Source organism: Lotus japonicus, chromosome 5 (genome assembly GCF_012489685.1).
Source record: "Lotus japonicus ecotype B-129 chromosome 5, LjGifu_v1.2".
Classification (NCBI taxonomy): Eukaryota; Viridiplantae; Streptophyta; class Magnoliopsida; order Fabales; family Fabaceae; genus Lotus; species Lotus japonicus.
This window is the reverse complement of record NC_080045.1, coordinates 2631786-2651199: the sequence shown is the minus strand read 5'-3', so window position 1 is coordinate 2651199 and position 19414 is coordinate 2631786. Positions and strand designations below refer to the sequence as shown.

Here is a 19414-nt window from a genome sequence, read left to right as displayed (position 1 = left end):
ACCACCTCTGGCACTTTTCTCGGAACGCTGGTTTTGAGGTCATCCAGATTTACGTACTCAGGCGGCGCTGATCGTCGCCTGACTCCTGGATCTGATCTAGCTATCAGATCTGAAGGTCTTCCTGGAGCTGCATTCACCAACGAGACCGGTGACTGCGCCACCGAGTGAACCCCCGCCGAAGAAGCCTCTTGCTCCGGCTCTTGAGGTACTTCGCGGTTGTTGTACCGTCCACCGCCGCGGCCGCCGTGACGACCACCCCTCCGGCGATGATCGCGGCGGCCCACACCACACGAACGAGTTTCCATGGATCTTAAAACGCACCTTCTATGTCAAGTAGTAGATCAAAGTAAGACCCACAGACGGCGCCAATGTTCCGTACTAGGGAGATCTGACGTCGGAAACTGACAGAAAGTAAACCCTAGCAGAGTACTAAAAATATCACAAAAGGAATATTCTCATTAAATGTTTTTAAAGGTTAAGTTGTACAAGCTGATGACCTTCCCTTTTATAGAGGGTAAAGTCATGACATGGACTTTTCCTAAATTTGGGCCTGACAATCAGGGCCCAAATCCCTGTACATATAAGACAAATCCAAAGGAATCTTCCAGCTGGCTTGTGGGTCCATCATCTAAGGGAGGGCGAAGAAGCTCGTTGTGTCGCACTTCCCGCCATGGCTATCTTCAATGGTTTATTGTTCATTTTGGGCGGGACATAATCTTCTTTATGTCTCGCCCAGTCCAGAGACTAAGGTATTAGTTGGCTTGATTGTTCAATGAGATTTTGAAATCTAGACAAATCCTAGATACGTGGAGGAGAAGTACTTTGGTTCTTGTAAAGAGACTGATAGTAGTGAAGTAATTGTAGAGAGACCTATTTAAATTTACATACAATGTACTGTAGTGTATTAGCAAGGTTACCTTATGATGCAATCACAATTGGAAACTGATAGTAGTGAAGTAATTGTTTTTCAAAGTGATTCTAAATAAAAAAATTAATGCATTCCATAACCGATTATTGTGAAATTAACTAATCTTTCACCTCACAATCTGCGCAATAGAAATATACTTATTAAATTTAAAATAAGCCATCATATTTCGGTTAATTAGTCAAACGAACTCATCATCTTTTGTAGGAGTTGCATTCATCTGTTGAACTTAAAAGCTGATACCCTTCTTTTTCTTTTTGCCTATTTATGCAGGTATACAAATTTCTTAATTATGTAGTTTTCTTTCTGGCAGTACACATTAGCATCTAATATCGCAGCAAATTGAATATAAGATGCCAACAAGATATTTGTCCAGATGGTAGGCAAACTAGAATCCGGATAAGGGTGATAACATAAATTCAAACTCAATAAAAGTCATATGTTGAGACGGACTGCCACAGTTTCCCAACAAATATACAGTAGTAAAAAGAAATTGATTATAAGACAATATATAAGTTGAGTTTAAAGGGGAGGATAACGTAGGAGTTAACATTACTTGAATTGGAAGAGAAATGTATGATGGTGAGAAATTGCACATCTGCCATCAATATCACCCAAAAGTGACTAAACTACAAGCTTGCAGGACTATGGCTATCCTATTTATTCTGTTGATGAAGTACCATAAAATCATCGATGGCTTTTAGCCTGCTAGACTTACATTTCAAAATAGTGGAGAGGAGAGTTACTTGATATCAGGGTCTTTGAATGCTCTTCATTTGGGGTGAATAATTTAACATAATGCTAAGTTCTGTGAATCATGTCTTCATACAAGGTGTAATACTTGGCTTGGTCATTGCATGTGGAAGATTTTGCTTGCATCTACTTGAGTCAATCTATTATCCATCACAGACAGGAAGATGAAACTTTTAACCTGACCTGTAGAAAAGAGTTTCGATTTTGTAGTTGGATGGAACTGCCAATCTGTACCAAGAAGATGCTGCAACTGTCCATCATGTCACGAGGAGTCCATAACAAGGAAAGCTATCATATCAGAACCCAGGAGAGGATCCATTCGTCTTGTCACTGGAGAGGATCCGGTCCCTTACAACAGTATACATAGACCAATTTCTCATTCACTCTCACCAATCCATTCTCCTTTCCCTGTAGAATTAGTTTACAGCTTTAAAACAGTATGCTTAAGCTGTGGTTAATTTAATTGTGTCTACCCTTCCGTAACACTTCCTTCAGAACCAATGCGATTCTATTCGCCATATGGGGCTCTAGAAATCTCTCCTTCACTCTCTCGTATCCTTTCTTTCCCATTGTCAGCCTTCTCTCAACATGAGTTGCCAAATTCACAATGTTATTTGCAAGAGGTGTCACACCTTCTTTTCCAACAGGATGCAGTAAACCAGTTGTCCTGTTTACCACAATCTCCACAGTGCCCCCAGCCGCAGTTCCCTGGGATTATTGTTAATCATAAAAAAATTGTTACAACAAAATAAGACATGATAACATGCATAAAGATTTTCAAAATAAAATGTCTTGTATTGCAATTACCTAGCCTTGATTAAATAGTCAGAGAGTGCTAAACTAAGTTTGCAAAGAAACACAAGATGTATCCTATGACAGGCAAAATTTATCGAAGTATGAATTAGTTGTGTATTTCATTTCAGGTTTTCAAGACAAAATAATTCTGTCTTGAACAAGCAAAATTGTAAAATCAAAACAGCACTTCAGCTCTGATTCCAATAATCTTGGCATGGAAAGAAAAATGGCTATTGAAAAGGCATCTTGATGCTTGAATTAATACTGCACGAAGACCAATGAAAATTTAAATAACTTCTTTATTCTTCCTTTCTTTTTAATTGAAGAGCAAGTGATTGCATGTGTGCTGGATGAAAAATGAAATAAAAGATAAAACAGTAACATCACAGAGATTTATGAGAAATGAATAAAGAAAGAAAGCAGCATATGCAGCAAACCGGACCTAAACAACTGATGAGCAAAACTAGAGGAAAGTAAACATTACAAAAAAAAAAGATAAGACAGGAAAAGGCATATTGTCAAGGAAACTTATACTTACAAGTACAGGCAAGCGAAATGCCATTGCTTCAATGGTTATCCTCCCAAAGCATTCTCCCCGTGCCTAATATGAAGAGAAGAAGATTTAGAAATAATTTACCAGAACAATTCATGTATTTCGTGAACAAAATAAAGAAGGCTGAGGCAAAACTCGTTGATTGTTTCAAGAAGGCTATGAGGTGTGAAACTTTAGACAGGGGACTACTGGACTAGTAACCATTATGTAATCTATCTTGAGTCCCTCACTGAACTTTTCATTAATACTTTATGGAAGCTAGAAACAAATCAAAATAAGAATGTAAAACGAGATGATAGAATGTAAAACGTAATTTGTTTAATGCACATCTTAGCATGGTATATTATGAGAAGATACCTGAGAATTCTGAACCAGAACATCAATAGAAGCAAGGTAGGGAGCCACTGCCAGAGTTTTGTTAACAAAGTGAACACGGTCCTGGATTTTTTTCTCTATGACAAAATTACGTAACTCCATTTCAAACTTTGTCTGTGCACTCATATCACTCCCTACAACTACAGCATGCAAAGATGGAACCTGCAGTTTCTTCTCTTGGATGAGTAGCAAACTTTCATAAAAGGACCGAAGAAATAGATCTTGCCCTTTACCACGTGAAACACCTGCAATTATATCACCCTTGATGCTCAAAATATAGACCGGCAAAAAGGATTGTCAAAATGAATCAAAGGGATATATACCAAAGGAGAGGGTTAAATTGGTATGCACTTCAACCATTGAATTTTGTGATGAATTACATAAAGAGAAAGTGATAATTTGTGGAATCATCACAATCTCCTTTCTTGCCTATCCCTACTTCATCGCTGACCCTAGGCTCTCTCAATTCACATACACAAGGGAATTTTATGATTATGAGTAGCTATCTAATCCAGATTGCAATAAGAAAAACTATAATCGACAGACAGATGGATCAGGTTATTCCATAACAAGTGCTGCTAAAGACAAATTATCTATGTTAGAACCGTAACTCCGGAAGTGAAGGAAATTACTAATTTTACATCTCTTCCTTGTGCCTACAACCATGTTCCCCTTCTCAACAAAAGCAAACACATCCTAAACACATCCAACGAATTACATTGGCATAGTTAATGAGTGAGGGTAGAAAACATCAAGGAAGAGATCATACTATTTATGATGGCAAAAAGTAGATCATCATTTCTCAATCCAAGAGATTGTCGGACATGCTCACGAAGAACCCTCTTTGCTACACCATCTTCCGCAACCTCCATTAGCTCCTTGCTATTTCCAAGATGCACAACATAAGTTTCAGGCATTTTAATCCTACAAAATCCAACCAAAACACTTAATAACATGATAGAAAGCATTAAATTGCAGTTGCAGGGCACAGTGTGGCCAAGGTTACATTATTCAAAACTAGCGGCAAAAACATTGAAAATCACAACCAAGAAAAGCATACCCTAAACGCTCCCTAGTCCTATTCTTCCAGTACTCTGCGGTGGTATGGGAATCGATCATTGCACCTGCAACAAAAGGGAGGTGCTTAACATATTCCATTTTGAAATAATGCCCTCGCATTTCATGAATCCACCACAAAACCTTTGGAAGAACCTCCGAAACTTTTTCCTTGAGAACCGCATCAAGCCACTTCCCGGCCACAGCAGTGTTCAGAATCACTAGGTCCGCCTTAAGAGCCGTATCCACAGCCTCTTTGCCTCTTGCAGCCAAAACCTATAAAATGCCAAATATTGCTTCTAAGTTCTCAATAGTTTTAAATTCCACTTAGCAACAACCGGCAAAGATTAAAACTCTTGTCCTCTCTGCTGTTTCTTAACCGTAATTATGAATGCATCAACCACATTTATCCACAATTTTCAGCTATATCAAATGTTGTGACACAACCACAACCATGAATGCAACCGTAATTTAACACACTTCTGCCATATGTTTAATCTAAAATTCTAGTATTCAAATTTCTCATTAAATTTTTTGTCCACTCTGCTGGAAATGTCTATGCGTCAGCTTCATTTATCCCCAATTTCCAAAAAATTGTCACAATACAACGGTAATTTAAACAGTAATGATTCACTCGCACTTCACTTTCTCTCTTATCTCATTTCCACGCATTTTTCTTCCTATCTCTCTGCATTTCCTGTCACATCACATATCATATCACTCATTTTTTTCCGGTGAAAAAGATACGTCAACAAAACATTACACTTTCCACACTTGTTCAATCTAAAATGGTTGTAACTTGCATTCAAACTTCTCATACATTGAATGAATGTGCAAATTTGAAAGCACCATACAATACAGTTATTCACAACAACAGCAAATGTGATTGAGATGAATAGATAGAAAGAACTACTACGTCTACCTGCACCCCTCTGTCCAACATCTTATTCTCCAAACTGTACACAATGTCGTCAGATTGCAGAGGCTTCTGGTTGGTGATCCAAACGACGTCGGAGCCGACACCGCGCAACAGAAACGCCAACTCCATGAGCAGCAGAGGACCGCCGGAGAGAGAGAGTTCGTGCGAGACCATCAGAACCCGCTTCGACTTCATGAACTCCAGGGACGGTTCCGGCGACGGCGGAACATGAAGCTCGGGATGAGGCTGAGAAGCGTTGCAGGAATCGGAAGTGGTTCGGATGAAGAGGAGGGTGACGGTTGAGAGAGACAAGACCGCCGCTAGCACTAGCAGGGGAAACCAGTTCTTCGGCATTGCCGTCAACCACGCCGGCGAATGCCTCGCCATTGTGATGATCAATTGAATTGAATTCAACTACTATTATTCATCTTCATCTTATCCCTCAGATTCAGATTCAGATTCAGATTCATAGCTCTCCAAACTATATAACTAAACTGTGGCTTAGGTGTACAAATGACTCTAGTTTTATATTAGTTCATGACCATAATATCATCATTAATATAATTTTGATTTTTTTAAAAAATCATGTTGGGATAAATACCTAAAGTTGCCGAACCATAACATGTAAGATTAAATCTCCATGAGTGATTTCGTCATACAAATACAAATACATTAGTAAAATGAGAACAAACATGCTCACTTAAGCTGAGAAGTTAATGCGTTCACCTGAATCATGATAAGAAACCGACAAGGTTATACTAAAACCCTCAAAATTAACAAAGAAACTAACTGACTTTTGAGTGTAAAAAACTTTTATCATTCTATGTTGGAGTTGCAAATCGTGCAACAACTAGGGAAACACATGTCTTTAGTAGCATAAATATCGGTCAAATCAATATCTTTGAGAATAATGACTGAAGAGAAAGTATCATGTTTACAAACTCAAACACAAAGGAAAATTTGTTCAGTGCTATAAGAGTAGCTAATACCTCACTTCTAATGATGCCACATTTCGTTTTAGGGTAAGTTATTCACAACTTAATATTTTTTAAAAATAAAAAGTGAAAAGTAAATGTTTTATTTGTGAGGGAGGGAGTAATGACCCTTGTATTCTACAAAAATTTTCTCTCAAAAAATGGTAGATGGAAGCAAAAAGAACATTGAAAGATCTTATTAAAAATGATTTTACTATCAATAATATTCCATTAGATGTGATCTGTGATCGAGTTTAATGGCGTATTGAAATCTATATAGTGAACTTCACGTTAGTGGGATAAGATTATTGTAGAAGTTGTTTTTTATCCACTTGTAACTTATTGAAATTGGAATGTAAAACACAAATGAACTCTTCACTTAAAAAAAAAGTTATATCCCTTAGCATTACTTGCTTTGAGTTGTGTGTATATGATTCATGACCCTCATCTAAGAATAGGATGAAAATTCGCAATTCACCTTTTTTAATCATATCATTATAGAAGGAGAGCAGCTTTTTAGCTACAGACATATTTTAATTTCTTGCAGCATTTGACTTCAACTTTCAACAGCAATAAGCTTATCAAAGTAACATAGAAACATCATTATTCAAACCTTCATAACACACTAACACTGAGCTTAGAAGCAACACAATTAGTCTAAAATAAGCAAAACATAACACTTCATCAATGCCTAGCTAGTATGATAATGTAGCAACATATATAGGCTTATCTTATTAATTAATTAACTCGGTGACAATTCTTCCTAACTTCACCATTAAATCCAGTGAGAGGACGAAGGTTCCCCATCTTGATCATGGACAAGGCAAATTGCTCAAAGAAGAGTGCCTCATCTTGTGCATATTTCTTGACCAGTTCACGAGTCTCCTTAACACTCCCTGTGAGAAGCACTTCATCTGAATTGAGAAGACCTTTTCCTCCGAGTATGAGCTTGAAGTAGGTGTTGTCAAACATTCTCGGGGAGCCAAAGTCCAAGGGAGATATCAGGTTGTCACCACCTGATTTTGGGCACACTGTCTTCAAACCGGAGTAAAAGGACTTTTCTAGATTCTCATCTGGTTGGTTGTTTCCATTGTGGTTGTACAGTCTCTGCTTGAATGTTGCACATCTTGCCACCCCAATGGTATGGGCACCTTGCCAACAAGTTAAAATGTGAGTCAAGGTGCGTTCGGATAAACAAGTTAGTTAAGCGTTTACGTCGATAACCTCTTATCACATAACCCACTAATTTGAGAAGTTTAATGAAATCATCTCAAAATAGCTTGTATGTATGTATCCCTAAGCTAATATGAACAACTTATAAAAATAAGCTCAAAACAACATATAGTTAGATCGTAACTACTTTTATAAACTTATCTAAACATTTGAATAAGAGTTTATGCTATAAGATAAACTTAAATAAGTTTTCTCAAACACAAGTAGAATAATATGGCATAAAAAGTTGAAATTCCACCTGAGAGGGCAACGAGGTCTACTTCATCAAGGCCTTGACGCTTGAAAAACGTTAGGAGACTTTCAATGGTGGCATTTGGTGGGGGAATGTTCTTGTTTGCACCTCTGAGGCTTGCAGTTTTTGAGTCTCTCCTGCCTAATGGGAGCTCCCAGTTAGGTCCTCCACTCTGTTTCAGAAAAATAAATGAGTTTTAAATCATGCAAATGGATAATGTGTTTATGTGTGTGTTAAATGGGAACATATCTAACAAGAGAAGCAATAATGTTTGTTAGGCACCTCACACCCAAATTTGAAGAAAGAAAGAGTACCGTAGGTTGTGGATACTGTTTGAGTGTTTAAAAATCGGGATTGGAGAAAAGTTTTCATAGAAAAATTATTTTTATTGTTAGCCAACCATATATGAATATTCAATATTGTTTTACTTGAATATAATCTTGACCATCCATTATGATTATATGATTAAGATTAATTTATGTTCATTGTGTTAAATACCTATCTATCTATACTCTAACATGCAAAGTAGAAAATATTGGGTTGTATCAATTTGAGACAAGTGCCAAGTGCCAAGTGGGTGTGTTTTTCTTACTAGAATAGTGGATCCCCTGGCAGCAAGGGCAACAATGTCAGCACAGGAGACAGTAAGAGGACATGCTTCTTCCAACTTGGACTTGATCTCATCAATCACTTTATAACCTCTGACAGAATTTTTGTTAGGTCCTGCATTTTTCTCACTAACAATTGTCGCACTATCATCCAACAAAATTGATGCATCACAACCCTGTTGTTAAAAAGAAGAGGAAAAAGAAAATTTAGAACCTTGAAAATGTGCATGCTAAAGAACCTAAAGCAATTCAACAATTGTAAACAATCTAAACTAGTACAAAACAGCTTAAGAAAGATACAACGTGTTTGATTTCACGAATTGCACAAAATCAAAGAGTTACTAGAAACTAGGATTTCTAGAACATCCCACTGTGCAACCAAACATGCTAATAGTTTCTTGTAAACTCCTCATGAAGTGAATATTTTTTTGTTGAACATGTGCATGCTAGAGAAAATGAAGCAATTCAACAATTGTAAACAATCAAAACTAGAAAACAGCTCAACAAAGATAAAAACACATTTCACCCTGGAATCAAACATGTTAATAGTTTCGTGTACTGGCAATGTAAATTCCTCATGAAATGAACATCTTTTTTTGTTCTTGCAATGAACTTGACTTTATTTAACATTATTGTTATTGTTTTCACTAGGCCTTTTACCTGCACAAAGCAGTCATGAAAGTGAAGTCTGAGAAGAGAAGCAGCCATCCTCATGTCCTTAGAAATGGCCTTCTCCAACACTGACATGACAATGTCATTAGCTTGAGGGCATGAAAACTGATAGAATTGAGGAGAGAGACCAAAAGACATTCCTCCAGTTCCACCACGACCACCCCAGCCAAAATGGAAGCCATCAGGGTGAGCTTGAGAGAGTGTAACTGAGAGAAAAGCTATTGCAAGAGAAACTTTGATGAAAGGAGTCATGGTGACAAGTGGCAATTGAGTTTAAGAGCTTGTTTGGATGATTGTTTGTATGTATGTTCACTTGGGTTGGATTGTTTTGATATATATACTGCTTAAAGGATCAAATTAAACTACCTACTCTCTTTACCAAATCACCTAATTTGGGAGGCAAGTGATGACTGTTTCAAGGATCAACATGTTTTGCCTCTGTACTTCCCCTGATGCAGTGTGTTCAGTTTTGAAAGTGATTCTGGTACTATTACCTGCTCCTGGACCAGATCAAAACAGTCAAAAATTATTTATGTAAGTTTAACTGCTGTAAAGTCTGGGTTACGGTTTATTAGAGGTTTAAATGATTGTACCAAAAAAAAAGAGGTCTAAATGATAATTATAAATTTATAATCACAACCAATGATTGAGATAAAGTATGTACTTATGTGTTTACAAGTTACGAATTTGTTAATACCTACTTTATTGATTTCCAATGATTAATAACTCACTTCACTCAGCAACTTTGTTCTGTTTAAAGTATTGTTATGGCATTCATAAGCTAAATTTAAACCTCTTTGGAAAACCCTGTAGATTTCTATATTGGAAACTTAGGTTAGCACATTAGGGACATAAGTAATTATGGAAGAAGCTATTGAGTGTGTGTTTGGGTGAACCTCGGAATCAATTTTCATTGAGTAAAATACTTTCGGATGGCAATATAGATATTTGAGAGTCATCTTGAAGAATTGATGTTAGTCCTAAAATCAATTTTGCGTTACTTGAACATACAAACAGTGAAAACACCAAACACACCTCATTTCTCTCTTTTTTTTTAGACAACCTCATTTTTCTCTCTATTTCTATCTTCTTACATATATCACATCAACTAATTCTCTCTCTTCTCTTCCTTTCTCACATTGGGTGTTTGTTAGATGTCTGCACTATGCAGATGTCTACACATCATTTTCCCTTTACATATAAGTTTTTTCATAAATAGATCCAACTGTAAATCATTTCATTTTCAACTCACTTTTACCAAAGTATGACAACGTTGATCCAAAGTTGCCTTGAGATTAACTTATGCAGAGGGTGAAATGATTCTAGGAGATATAAGTGTCCATCCAAACACATAATAAGAGTAGGATTTTTTAGCAAAAAAAATGATTCTAAGATATTGAAACCAAACCTATTGTATGGGTTAGGCTTAAAAATAAAGATAATGTACTATGATAAGGTTAAAAGTATTGCACAAAGTTGCCACTTTCTACTGAGAAATGAAAATTGAACCTTGTCAAAGGCTTACACATTAAAAGGGAATGTACAAGCACCTATCATTTCACTCGGAAAAGCAACCTTTGTTTTTGGGGCAAAGGGGTGCCATTTTGGGGAGCAAGGTTAGGAATTGAATTTGGCTCGATTCCTTTATTTCTCTTTTTGAGCATTGTTATTCAAGCTGAAAGAAGTAGTGTGTCTATCTGGCACATGGACACCCATCTCTGATGTCATTTTACGTGTTGAAAAAACAGAAACTTGAAAAATGTCTTCATCTATATATATGCAGAAACCGCGTTAAGATGATTCTGTTTGTGTTACCTCCTTTCCTTTTTTTTGTTCTCCTTCTTTTTGTGGTTTCTTCTTGAGATAAAAGGAAAGACAGATAAAAATGGCTCCATGTGTAGAATAAGGTAAACAAGAAGAGGCTCAATGGCTGAACTGAATATGAGTACAATTTTGTTTTTGTTAGAGTCCAAGCAAACTGCTGAGCTTGCTTTCACATGATAATTACATGATATCACTTTCACTTTTGATTCTATTTACATTCAGAAAAGTCAGAGATTTCTTTTTCAATGTTTAAATAAATTACTGATGCCACAATTTTTATTGTATGCTGGAAGAATTATTTACTTAAAAAGAAGGCTTAATTGCAACTTTGGTCCCCGACGTTTACCAATGCCACGATTTTGGTCCCCACCTAATTTAATTACATGGATGGTCCCCGACGTTGTAGGCCGTGTGCAACGTTAGTCATACCGTTTATTTCTTAATGGAGGAGGTTTACGTGGACGTCCAGTTGGAGAGAGAAAGGAGGTATGAGGAGAGAGGGAAGCACGTGAGTATCACGTGACCCTTATCTGAACCCATTATACCCAAACCCCTGACCTCCCTGGAACGAAGAAGGTAACGCGATTTAGATCCCTAGGGTTTCAGATTTAGGTATAATGAGTTCATATAAGGTTCACGTGATACTCACGTGCTTCCCTCTCTTCTCAGATCTCCTTTTTCTCTCCAACTAGACGTCCACGTAAGCATCCTCCATTAAGAAATAAACGGTAGGACTAACGTTGCACACGACCTACAACGTCGGGGACCATCCATGTAATTAAATTAGGTGGGGGACCAAAATCGTGGCATTGGTAAACATCGGGGACCAAAGTTGTAATTAAGCCTAAAAAGAATAAGTGGGGCAAGGTAACTCACTTGGTGAGTTAAGGAAAATGAAGGGATTGCAGGGTGAAGGGTCAGGGTTCAAATCGTGACAAATGAACTAATTTACTAACAATTAACAACTAATATTTCCTTATAAAAAAACGTAAAAAAGAATAAAAGTAATCAGCTCAAGCATACATGTCAATAGATTAAACTTGGACTTTACTTAGTTTTTTTTTATCGGCTTGGAGTTTACTTAGTATATAGTAGTATATACTATATACTAACATTAATTGGTCATCTATGTTAACCTAATTTACTTAATTTGTTATGTTTAAAGAAGAAATTGAGGTATGACCAATCATTAAAAATTACTAACTTCGAAATTTGAATGTTATAGTTAGGCCTTGTTTTGAAAATCTTATTTGAGTTTATCTTATAACATAAGCATGTATGCAAGTATGTGAAAGCTTATGCAAATAGTTTATGACCTATAAGTAGTTCAAATTTGCTCACGAAGAAGAGCTTATACTTCTCTATAACCTATTTTCAGCTTATTTCAATAAGTTTCTCAAATTAGCTTATGAATAAGTGCTTATGCGATAAAGACCTATTGTCATAAGCTCTTAATTAAATTGTTTATCCAAGCACACTCTTAATCCTCTTGCAAATATTTGCACATTATCAAAACTGTTACCATCTAATGGCTTTATATTTATCCAGTTGCTATCTTCTACCGTCTCTTTGAAAATAAGGCCAAGGTGATAGTAGAATATCCTTTTATTTTTTAATTTGTAAATTTGTAAATATAGTTTCCCCCTTTTTTTTCACATAAGTGTGTGAAATTTATCTGATTCATATATAATAAATAGTCTCCTAGAAGAATTAAACCACACCAGATCGCCTTTCATGGATTATTGCTGATAAGTATTGAGTTTTCTATTTGAATGTGATAAAATGCTAATATCTTAGCAATTTCACAGATTATGGTGTTAATAACTAAATATTGTATAAAGACAAAGCAAAGATATGTTATGGCAAACTGCAGTCGCATTGCCATCCTTCAATAGAGTCTCCATTTTCAAGGGCTTGAGAATGACTCCAATGGTTACATACATACATATATGTACAACTTTATGAGACATGTTATGCTGCAAGCTACTATTTCTCGTTTCCCTCACCCATGACTTCAAACATAAATGATGCAAAACTATATTACATTTTCTACATTACCTAATGGCAAATAATTATGGAAGTGTAACATAAAATTTATATGCTTATGTTAAGGTCGTGATACACACATTTGCCTCATGGGTGTAAGCAATCTTGCAAAACGTAGGGGCACATGAGCTTTGATATATGTCCCTTGCTCTGTATATTCCTATATATGAATCAAAAGTTAAAGGTCAGCAAGTTTGACAATAACAATTAGGAAAACCATGATCTGATAAGCAATGTGGAATCTGCTAATTTAAAAGAAAAATTAAATTCTAGTTCCAGATTTTGATCAACGGTGGTAATTGATTCATGGGCAAGGAAGGGTGGGTATCTACTTACAGTTTTCTCAACCATTCCAACCTGGTGTATGGTGCTGAGAAGGTCCCCATTTTCAAATGGTAACAAAGCCTCTACCCATACCATGGAGTCCTAAAGAATAATAAAATTTTGATTAGCAAATGTGAGTAGTTCTAACAAATGGACTACATAAAGGGCAAACCGGTGCTATAAAGCTCCCGGTATGCGCGAGGTCCAGGGAGCGGCTGGATCCACTTAGTGGATCTAATGTAAGCCGTCTTACCTTGCATTTCGCAAGAGCCTGATTTCACGGCTCGAACCTATGACCGCAAAGTCACATGGCGGCAACCTTACCGTTGCACCGAGGATCGCCCTCTAACAAATGGACTACATGCTATAAAAAAAATAAAAAGGTGTATTTTAAAATATGTTTAAGGTTGGCTTCAACTTTGTACCTTTAGTTTGTCTTGAACTGCATTACAGAATTCTTGTAACCCTTCGCCAGTTAGAGCAGATATGCATATAACATCTTCTCTTTTTTCAGCATCAAGTCTGATTTTCTGAGGATCACTAGCCTTATCAACCTGCCCCATAAGAAGATATACCAGAATGTTCAATTGCTATAAAGTTTTTTGATGGAGGAGAAAAAATTAAGAATCAACAAACAGAGTGACTAACATAAAAAGAAATAGAATCAACATCATAGTTTGAGTCAATTCTAACAGAAGAAATTAATTCCTTTGAGAAACTGATAATCAAGTAAATGATAATAAAGAGAACCAATTTTGATCCAAAAGCAGTCTATAACCCTGGAATTGATTTTAAAGCATTTTGGTTAAGTCCCAATATCTAATGATTCCAATCTTAAATGATAGGGTATCTATTAAATATCAATATATCCTCTAGGTCCAATCCAAGGGTATTAATATCTATACAAATTAACAATATAAAGGAAGATGGCTAACTCAATATACTATTTAAGAATAGAGAAACCAATAAAACTATTCTCCAATACCTTGTTCCAGACCATCAATCTTGGAATTGGTGATACATCTAGTTCTGAGAGAACTTTGTCCACAGCATTTATCTGTTGCTCAGCCAGGGGGTGACTGCAAAGTTACAAATAATTAATGAGATATGTTGTAGGTCAACCACTAGTCGTGCAAAATTCCTTTTCTCCGAAGATAAAGTTCATCCCAGTAGTTCTACTGATATATAACCTGATATCAACCACATGCACCAAAAGTGATGACTCTGATATCTCCTCCAGCGTAGCTCTGAAGGCAGCAACCTACAGAAAGCAGAAAAATGATAATACTGTTTGGTCATTATTTCAAAGTTTGGGCCTAAGCTTCATAGCAACTTGTTAATTTGATAGAAAATAAAGAAATAACTCAAACTATCAATAGCATAATTTTCATCAAACATCGAAAGCATCATTAATCGCAATACAGCTATCTTTCTTACTAGTGTTGTAGGCAACTTCTGAATAAAACCAACAGTGTCTGTTAGGAGAAACTCCTTTCCATTCTTCATCTGGATCACAACAAATGAACAAAGCGCATCATGTTAAAGTAACTATAACCTAAACTGGCTGCACAAGACTCATTTTCCTGCATACTAACTCTAAAAAAATAAAAACAACCAAGAGTTGTATCCATCCCACAGCCACACTACACTGTAAACATAGGAAATGATTATGCTGCAAGGCAAAGGCCGATTTTAAGGTCTTGGGCTAGTTCTTTATTCATAAAAAAAATATAAAAAATGAAGATGAGATCTGAGTCTCATTACGAATAAGTTTGTGAATAAAATAAAGACAATGAATAGTTTGTGAATAAAAATGGGAAATCCTCCAGGTAAATTTTGACTGACCTGTACCCTCCTCGTAGTTGGATCTAAAGTTGCAAATAATTTATCCTCGGCAAGAACATCTGCTCCAGTTAATTGATTCAAAAGCGTACTCTTACCAGCATTTGTGTAACCAACCTACAACGTTGTCAAGTAAGCATATCTCATTATCAAACCAAAAAAAAAACAATACAACAGAAAGATCGTTTATATGGCAAACATTACCATATATGTTAAGATGCAAAGGCAATATCAGCCTAATAAAAAATAGCGTCAATATAATTGTAAACTAACCAAGGATACCACTGGCACAGGAATTGAAAAACGCCTGTTACGGTACTGCTTTCGATGTTTCCTGACGGATTCTAGTTCTTTCTTGAGAACACCAATCTGTCAGAGCCCAGGCATTAGATATTTCTTAGAGGAACTAAGATTCCCAAAGTAAAACAGAAATAACAGAAAACTTCTACAGAAATGCATAATGTGTATAACAGTTTGGTTAGTAACAGATATACAATGTGTCGATTTGATAATAGGGCACTAGTATATGGCACACTTATCCAATCAAATGCCATTGATTTTCACAGAGAAGCTGATAACTTCAACAATAATTGTATGAGACTATTTACTTACTTGGTTACGCAAAATACGTTTGTCCACTTCAATTTGTTTTTCACCCATACCCTTGACCTTTCCTCCTGCTTGACGCTCAAGATGAGTCCACATTTTTGTTAGACGAGGAAGTTGGTATTCCATTTGTGCTAATGAAACCTAGATACAGAAACACTTTTAGGTTATCAGAAAAGGGGTTTAATTTCTCCTATTTGCCAAAGCTGGTTTTCATAATAACATGAAATAGAAAATAAAAGTTCCTAATTTGGAGGATTCTTCAGTACCTTTTGCTTCTCTAAGGGTACCAGTAGCTCTAGAAAAATTAGTCAACATGCCCCCCTAATTGAAATTTAAATACCATCTATTATTTCTGTCCATAGACTTTCATATTTTATTATTTTATTCAATCCCAATCTTAAATTTCCTTCACACATATAAAAGTATTTTTAATGTAAACGATCAACTAATTATTTTTATTAAAATTAAATATTGGGATTAAACGATAATACAAAAATAAAAAAACCACATGAAGAACTTTGTTGCATTTATATGTCAACTAAGTGGATCACTTGCCCAAATATTGATCACTAATTATTAGGGACACTGATACCCTATTAAAAACAAAGGGTACTAGAGAAACCCCCCTTTAATTCATAATTGCCTGTAAAGATGCTTCATGTGTGGCTGCTCGCTGATTGAATATATCAAGGATAAGAGCAGTTCGATCACAAACTCTCACATCTCCACCAAAAATCTTTTCCAAGTTGCGCAATTGCCTAGAATTAGCAGGGGTCAGTAATTTTATGTAAGCTCTAGAGTGGTGTTCCTTATGAAACAATGTGATTATAAAATGAATTTTGGTTCAGTTGCCTAAAATAAGGTGAACAAAAAAACAGAGTACAATTATAACAATTATGCGGAATGCACTCATATCATGAAACCATTACGCTTCAATATCAAAATTATCACAGTTTTTAGGGTTCAGTTTTGATTTGAGGCAGTTTTCATGATCTCAGACATCTTACAAGTCATAATCTTTAATATCTGCTTCCAGTTATCCTCCTATAATCTAACTATGGTTGCCTGGATCAAATCATTTATTTTTTCTTCTTTTTAGCTACTTTTCTGTTTCTTGATTTTCTTACCTTAACAGATCAGATTAACTCCACAAAATCAAAACCTGAATTTCATTGATTGACTTCCCCTTGAACTCAATCATCCCAAAATCAAAATTTCACAGGAGCCGCTCACAGCTCCAAGCATCCCCCAATTGACCGCTTAATACCTCTCCAAAAGCTTGCAAATTGATCTTTTGTACCATAAATACACTAATCCCTCAATACTCAATCCTTTGGTGCTTAACTCACCCATAAAAAGCCCTGGTCTTAGTTTATGCTAGCCGACTACCTTTATGCTAAAATATCAGAAGTTTCGTAATCATCATAATCACTTACAAGTATAACAGAAATCAACACCTCCACAGCAACCTTCTTCTAAATGGACAGAAATATTATTTTGATTCCAATTATTTCCAATCAAAGCCAGCAAAAATATCTAATTAATCTATTTTTTACAACCCTTTTATGGTTGGTTCGGGAGACAAAGCACTCTCAGGCTCAGTAAATGAAACAATCAAATGTCAACAAACTAAATGGTAGCATGGACAGGATGTATGCATTTGGATGGCATAAATGTGAGACAGAAAAAAAAAAGTGGGGGGCCCATACCCAGCTGACAACTCATCATCAAAGATTACAGTTTCAACATCCAACCCATGAATTGCACTCTTAATTTCAGAAACCTTGCCGGAGCCAATGTACGTCCTAGGGTTTGGAGAAGCAAGCCTGTACCATTTATACCATCTCAGAAATTTAGTCAACTAACAATATGTTATCCCCAAAAGGGGAGGAAAAAAAAGGAACCAACAATACTATCTAGCGATTAAAATTTCTCAAAGAAGGATAGGATTGCTTGTTTATATACTGTCAACATTATTGTCTAATGCAAAGCAACAACAGTTTTTAACGAAATCTGTAAATTAGTATAAAGAGAAAGCAACAACATATAGCTCAACAACGTATGCAAATATGAACATGCTCTTTTTCAATTAAAATAAAGAGCATCATTGTTCAACTCTCTTGACATTTAATTTACTCTACAGCAATAGGTGCACTAAAAGTGTGCTATGATTGCATCTAATTATTATCTATGGAAGTTGAATGTTCGAAAGTGATTCAATTGATGTCTGTTGTGGTGCTGCTGCATACCACTTTTTGCTTGCAACATCAACAGACATCAATTGAATCACTTTCGAACATTCAACTTCCATAGATAACAATTAGATAGATGCAATAACAGCGCACTTCTGTAAACCTATTACCATAGAGTAAATTACATGTTAAGAGAATTGAACAATGATAACAAATGAACATGAGTGGTTATAGTTATACTTCTGGTGAGTAGAGCCAACAACCAACAATCCAGCAGTGTCAGCTAACTGTGCCAATTCACTCAGAGATTCTTGCACACCAAAAGAGTCCTCAACATCATCACCCTTCCACTCAACGCCGACAAGGTACGCTTTCTCTTCCAAAACCTGAAGAGAAAAATAGCGAATTCATAAGAAACCGAAACCGAAGAATGAAATTGAAAACTGAAGGGAGAGGAAGGGAACAAACAGAACGGACCTCCCTTCCATTACGGAGCTTGTAACGGTTATCGAAGGTGTCTCCGTTGTCTTGCTGTTCTTCTTTCTTCTTTCTGAACCTCGTTACTTGCGGTTGCGGAGCTGGTTCTTCTTCTTCATTTTGCTGCTGCGGTGGTGCGTCCAGCAACTCAGTTGCGGGGTTTGAAACGGCGTCGTTGGAGTCAGGGGCGGCGAGTTCAGCTCCGAGGTCGCGGTGCAGAACGGAGGTGGTGGTGGTTGTGGTGGAGGAGATGAGGGTGTGATTGGGAGTGAGAAAGAGAGGGGTTGAGCGGCATAGTAAAGGATGGCGAAGAAGAGGGATTGGATAGTGGCGGTGTTGTTGTTGTTGAGTTAGTGGCGGTGGTTGAATGACGGAACCGTACGGGCATAAGCTCATCTCTGCTTAGCTTTTCTGTTTTTCAGAACTCTTTCTTTTTTTCTTCTTCTTCTTCTTCTATTTTTTGATTTCTGAAGGATTATTATGGATTGCGTTTGTCATGGGGCCAAGTAGAGTGTATCACAATCGACTTGGGTGAGACATGTGGCAATGTACCCTTGGTCTAGGATTTAAATTTGGATACTTGCTTAGGGGTAAATCTAAAGTGTTGATATTTGATAAATGGGTTAAATAAGCTTTCAGTCCCTATAATATGAATGAGATTTGGTTTAGTCCCTCATCCAAGTAAAGTGATGTTTTAATCTCCGTGATTAGAGAAATAACATGGTTTTAGTCATTGCCCGAGTCGGAGTCGGAGTTCCTAACTTACAAGATTCTGTGATGTGCAACAACAAAAGTTCAGCAACTAAATATCACAAACACATATGAGACATCAAGATTTTAACATATAATAACTCCTTGACATGAGAAGTAAAAACACATTAGCTAGTCAATTAAGCTCCATTATGACCAAAATAGGAGGACAAGAGTGTCTCAAAACACAACACAGATCATTTTCTACCAGCCGAACAACAAAGCTATGAAGCTTACTATGAGAAGTCAGAAGAT

The 19414-nt window shown here is 36.4% G+C and overlaps 3 protein-coding genes across 3 annotated transcripts; all 3 read right to left on the bottom strand.

The window, feature by feature from the left end:
- Positions 1 to 1405: 1405 nt before the first annotated feature.
- On the bottom strand, positions 1406 to 5882 carry LOC130718578 (uncharacterized). The gene is made up of 6 exons (XM_057569188.1): positions 5380 to 5882; positions 4462 to 4733; positions 4171 to 4325; positions 3384 to 3646; positions 3012 to 3074; positions 1406 to 2386 (listed from the first exon to the last, which is right to left on the bottom strand). The coding sequence occupies exons 1-6, from the start codon at positions 5761 to 5763 to the stop codon at positions 2138 to 2140; spliced, it is 1386 nt and encodes a 461-aa protein (XP_057425171.1). The 5' UTR covers positions 5764 to 5882; the 3' UTR covers positions 1406 to 2137.
- A 997-nt stretch (positions 5883 to 6879) lies between these two features.
- On the bottom strand, positions 6880 to 9538 carry LOC130716617 (peroxidase 9). Its single transcript, XM_057566591.1, has 4 exons — positions 9084 to 9538; positions 8408 to 8599; positions 7822 to 7987; positions 6880 to 7501 (listed from the first exon to the last, which is right to left on the bottom strand). The coding sequence occupies exons 1-4, from the start codon at positions 9345 to 9347 to the stop codon at positions 7089 to 7091; spliced, it is 1035 nt and encodes a 344-aa protein (XP_057422574.1). The 5' UTR covers positions 9348 to 9538; the 3' UTR covers positions 6880 to 7088.
- Positions 9539 to 12734: 3196 nt separating this feature from the next.
- On the bottom strand, positions 12735 to 18892 carry LOC130720582 (uncharacterized). Its single transcript, XM_057571236.1, has 13 exons — positions 18410 to 18892; positions 18173 to 18318; positions 17450 to 17566; positions 16384 to 16498; positions 15744 to 15881; positions 15405 to 15500; positions 15135 to 15248; positions 14727 to 14795; positions 14480 to 14550; positions 14275 to 14368; positions 13715 to 13843; positions 13302 to 13391; positions 12735 to 13125 (listed from the first exon to the last, which is right to left on the bottom strand). The coding sequence occupies exons 1-13, from the start codon at positions 18803 to 18805 to the stop codon at positions 13027 to 13029; spliced, it is 1674 nt and encodes a 557-aa protein (XP_057427219.1). The 5' UTR covers positions 18806 to 18892; the 3' UTR covers positions 12735 to 13026.
- Positions 18893 to 19414: the final 522 nt, after the last annotated feature.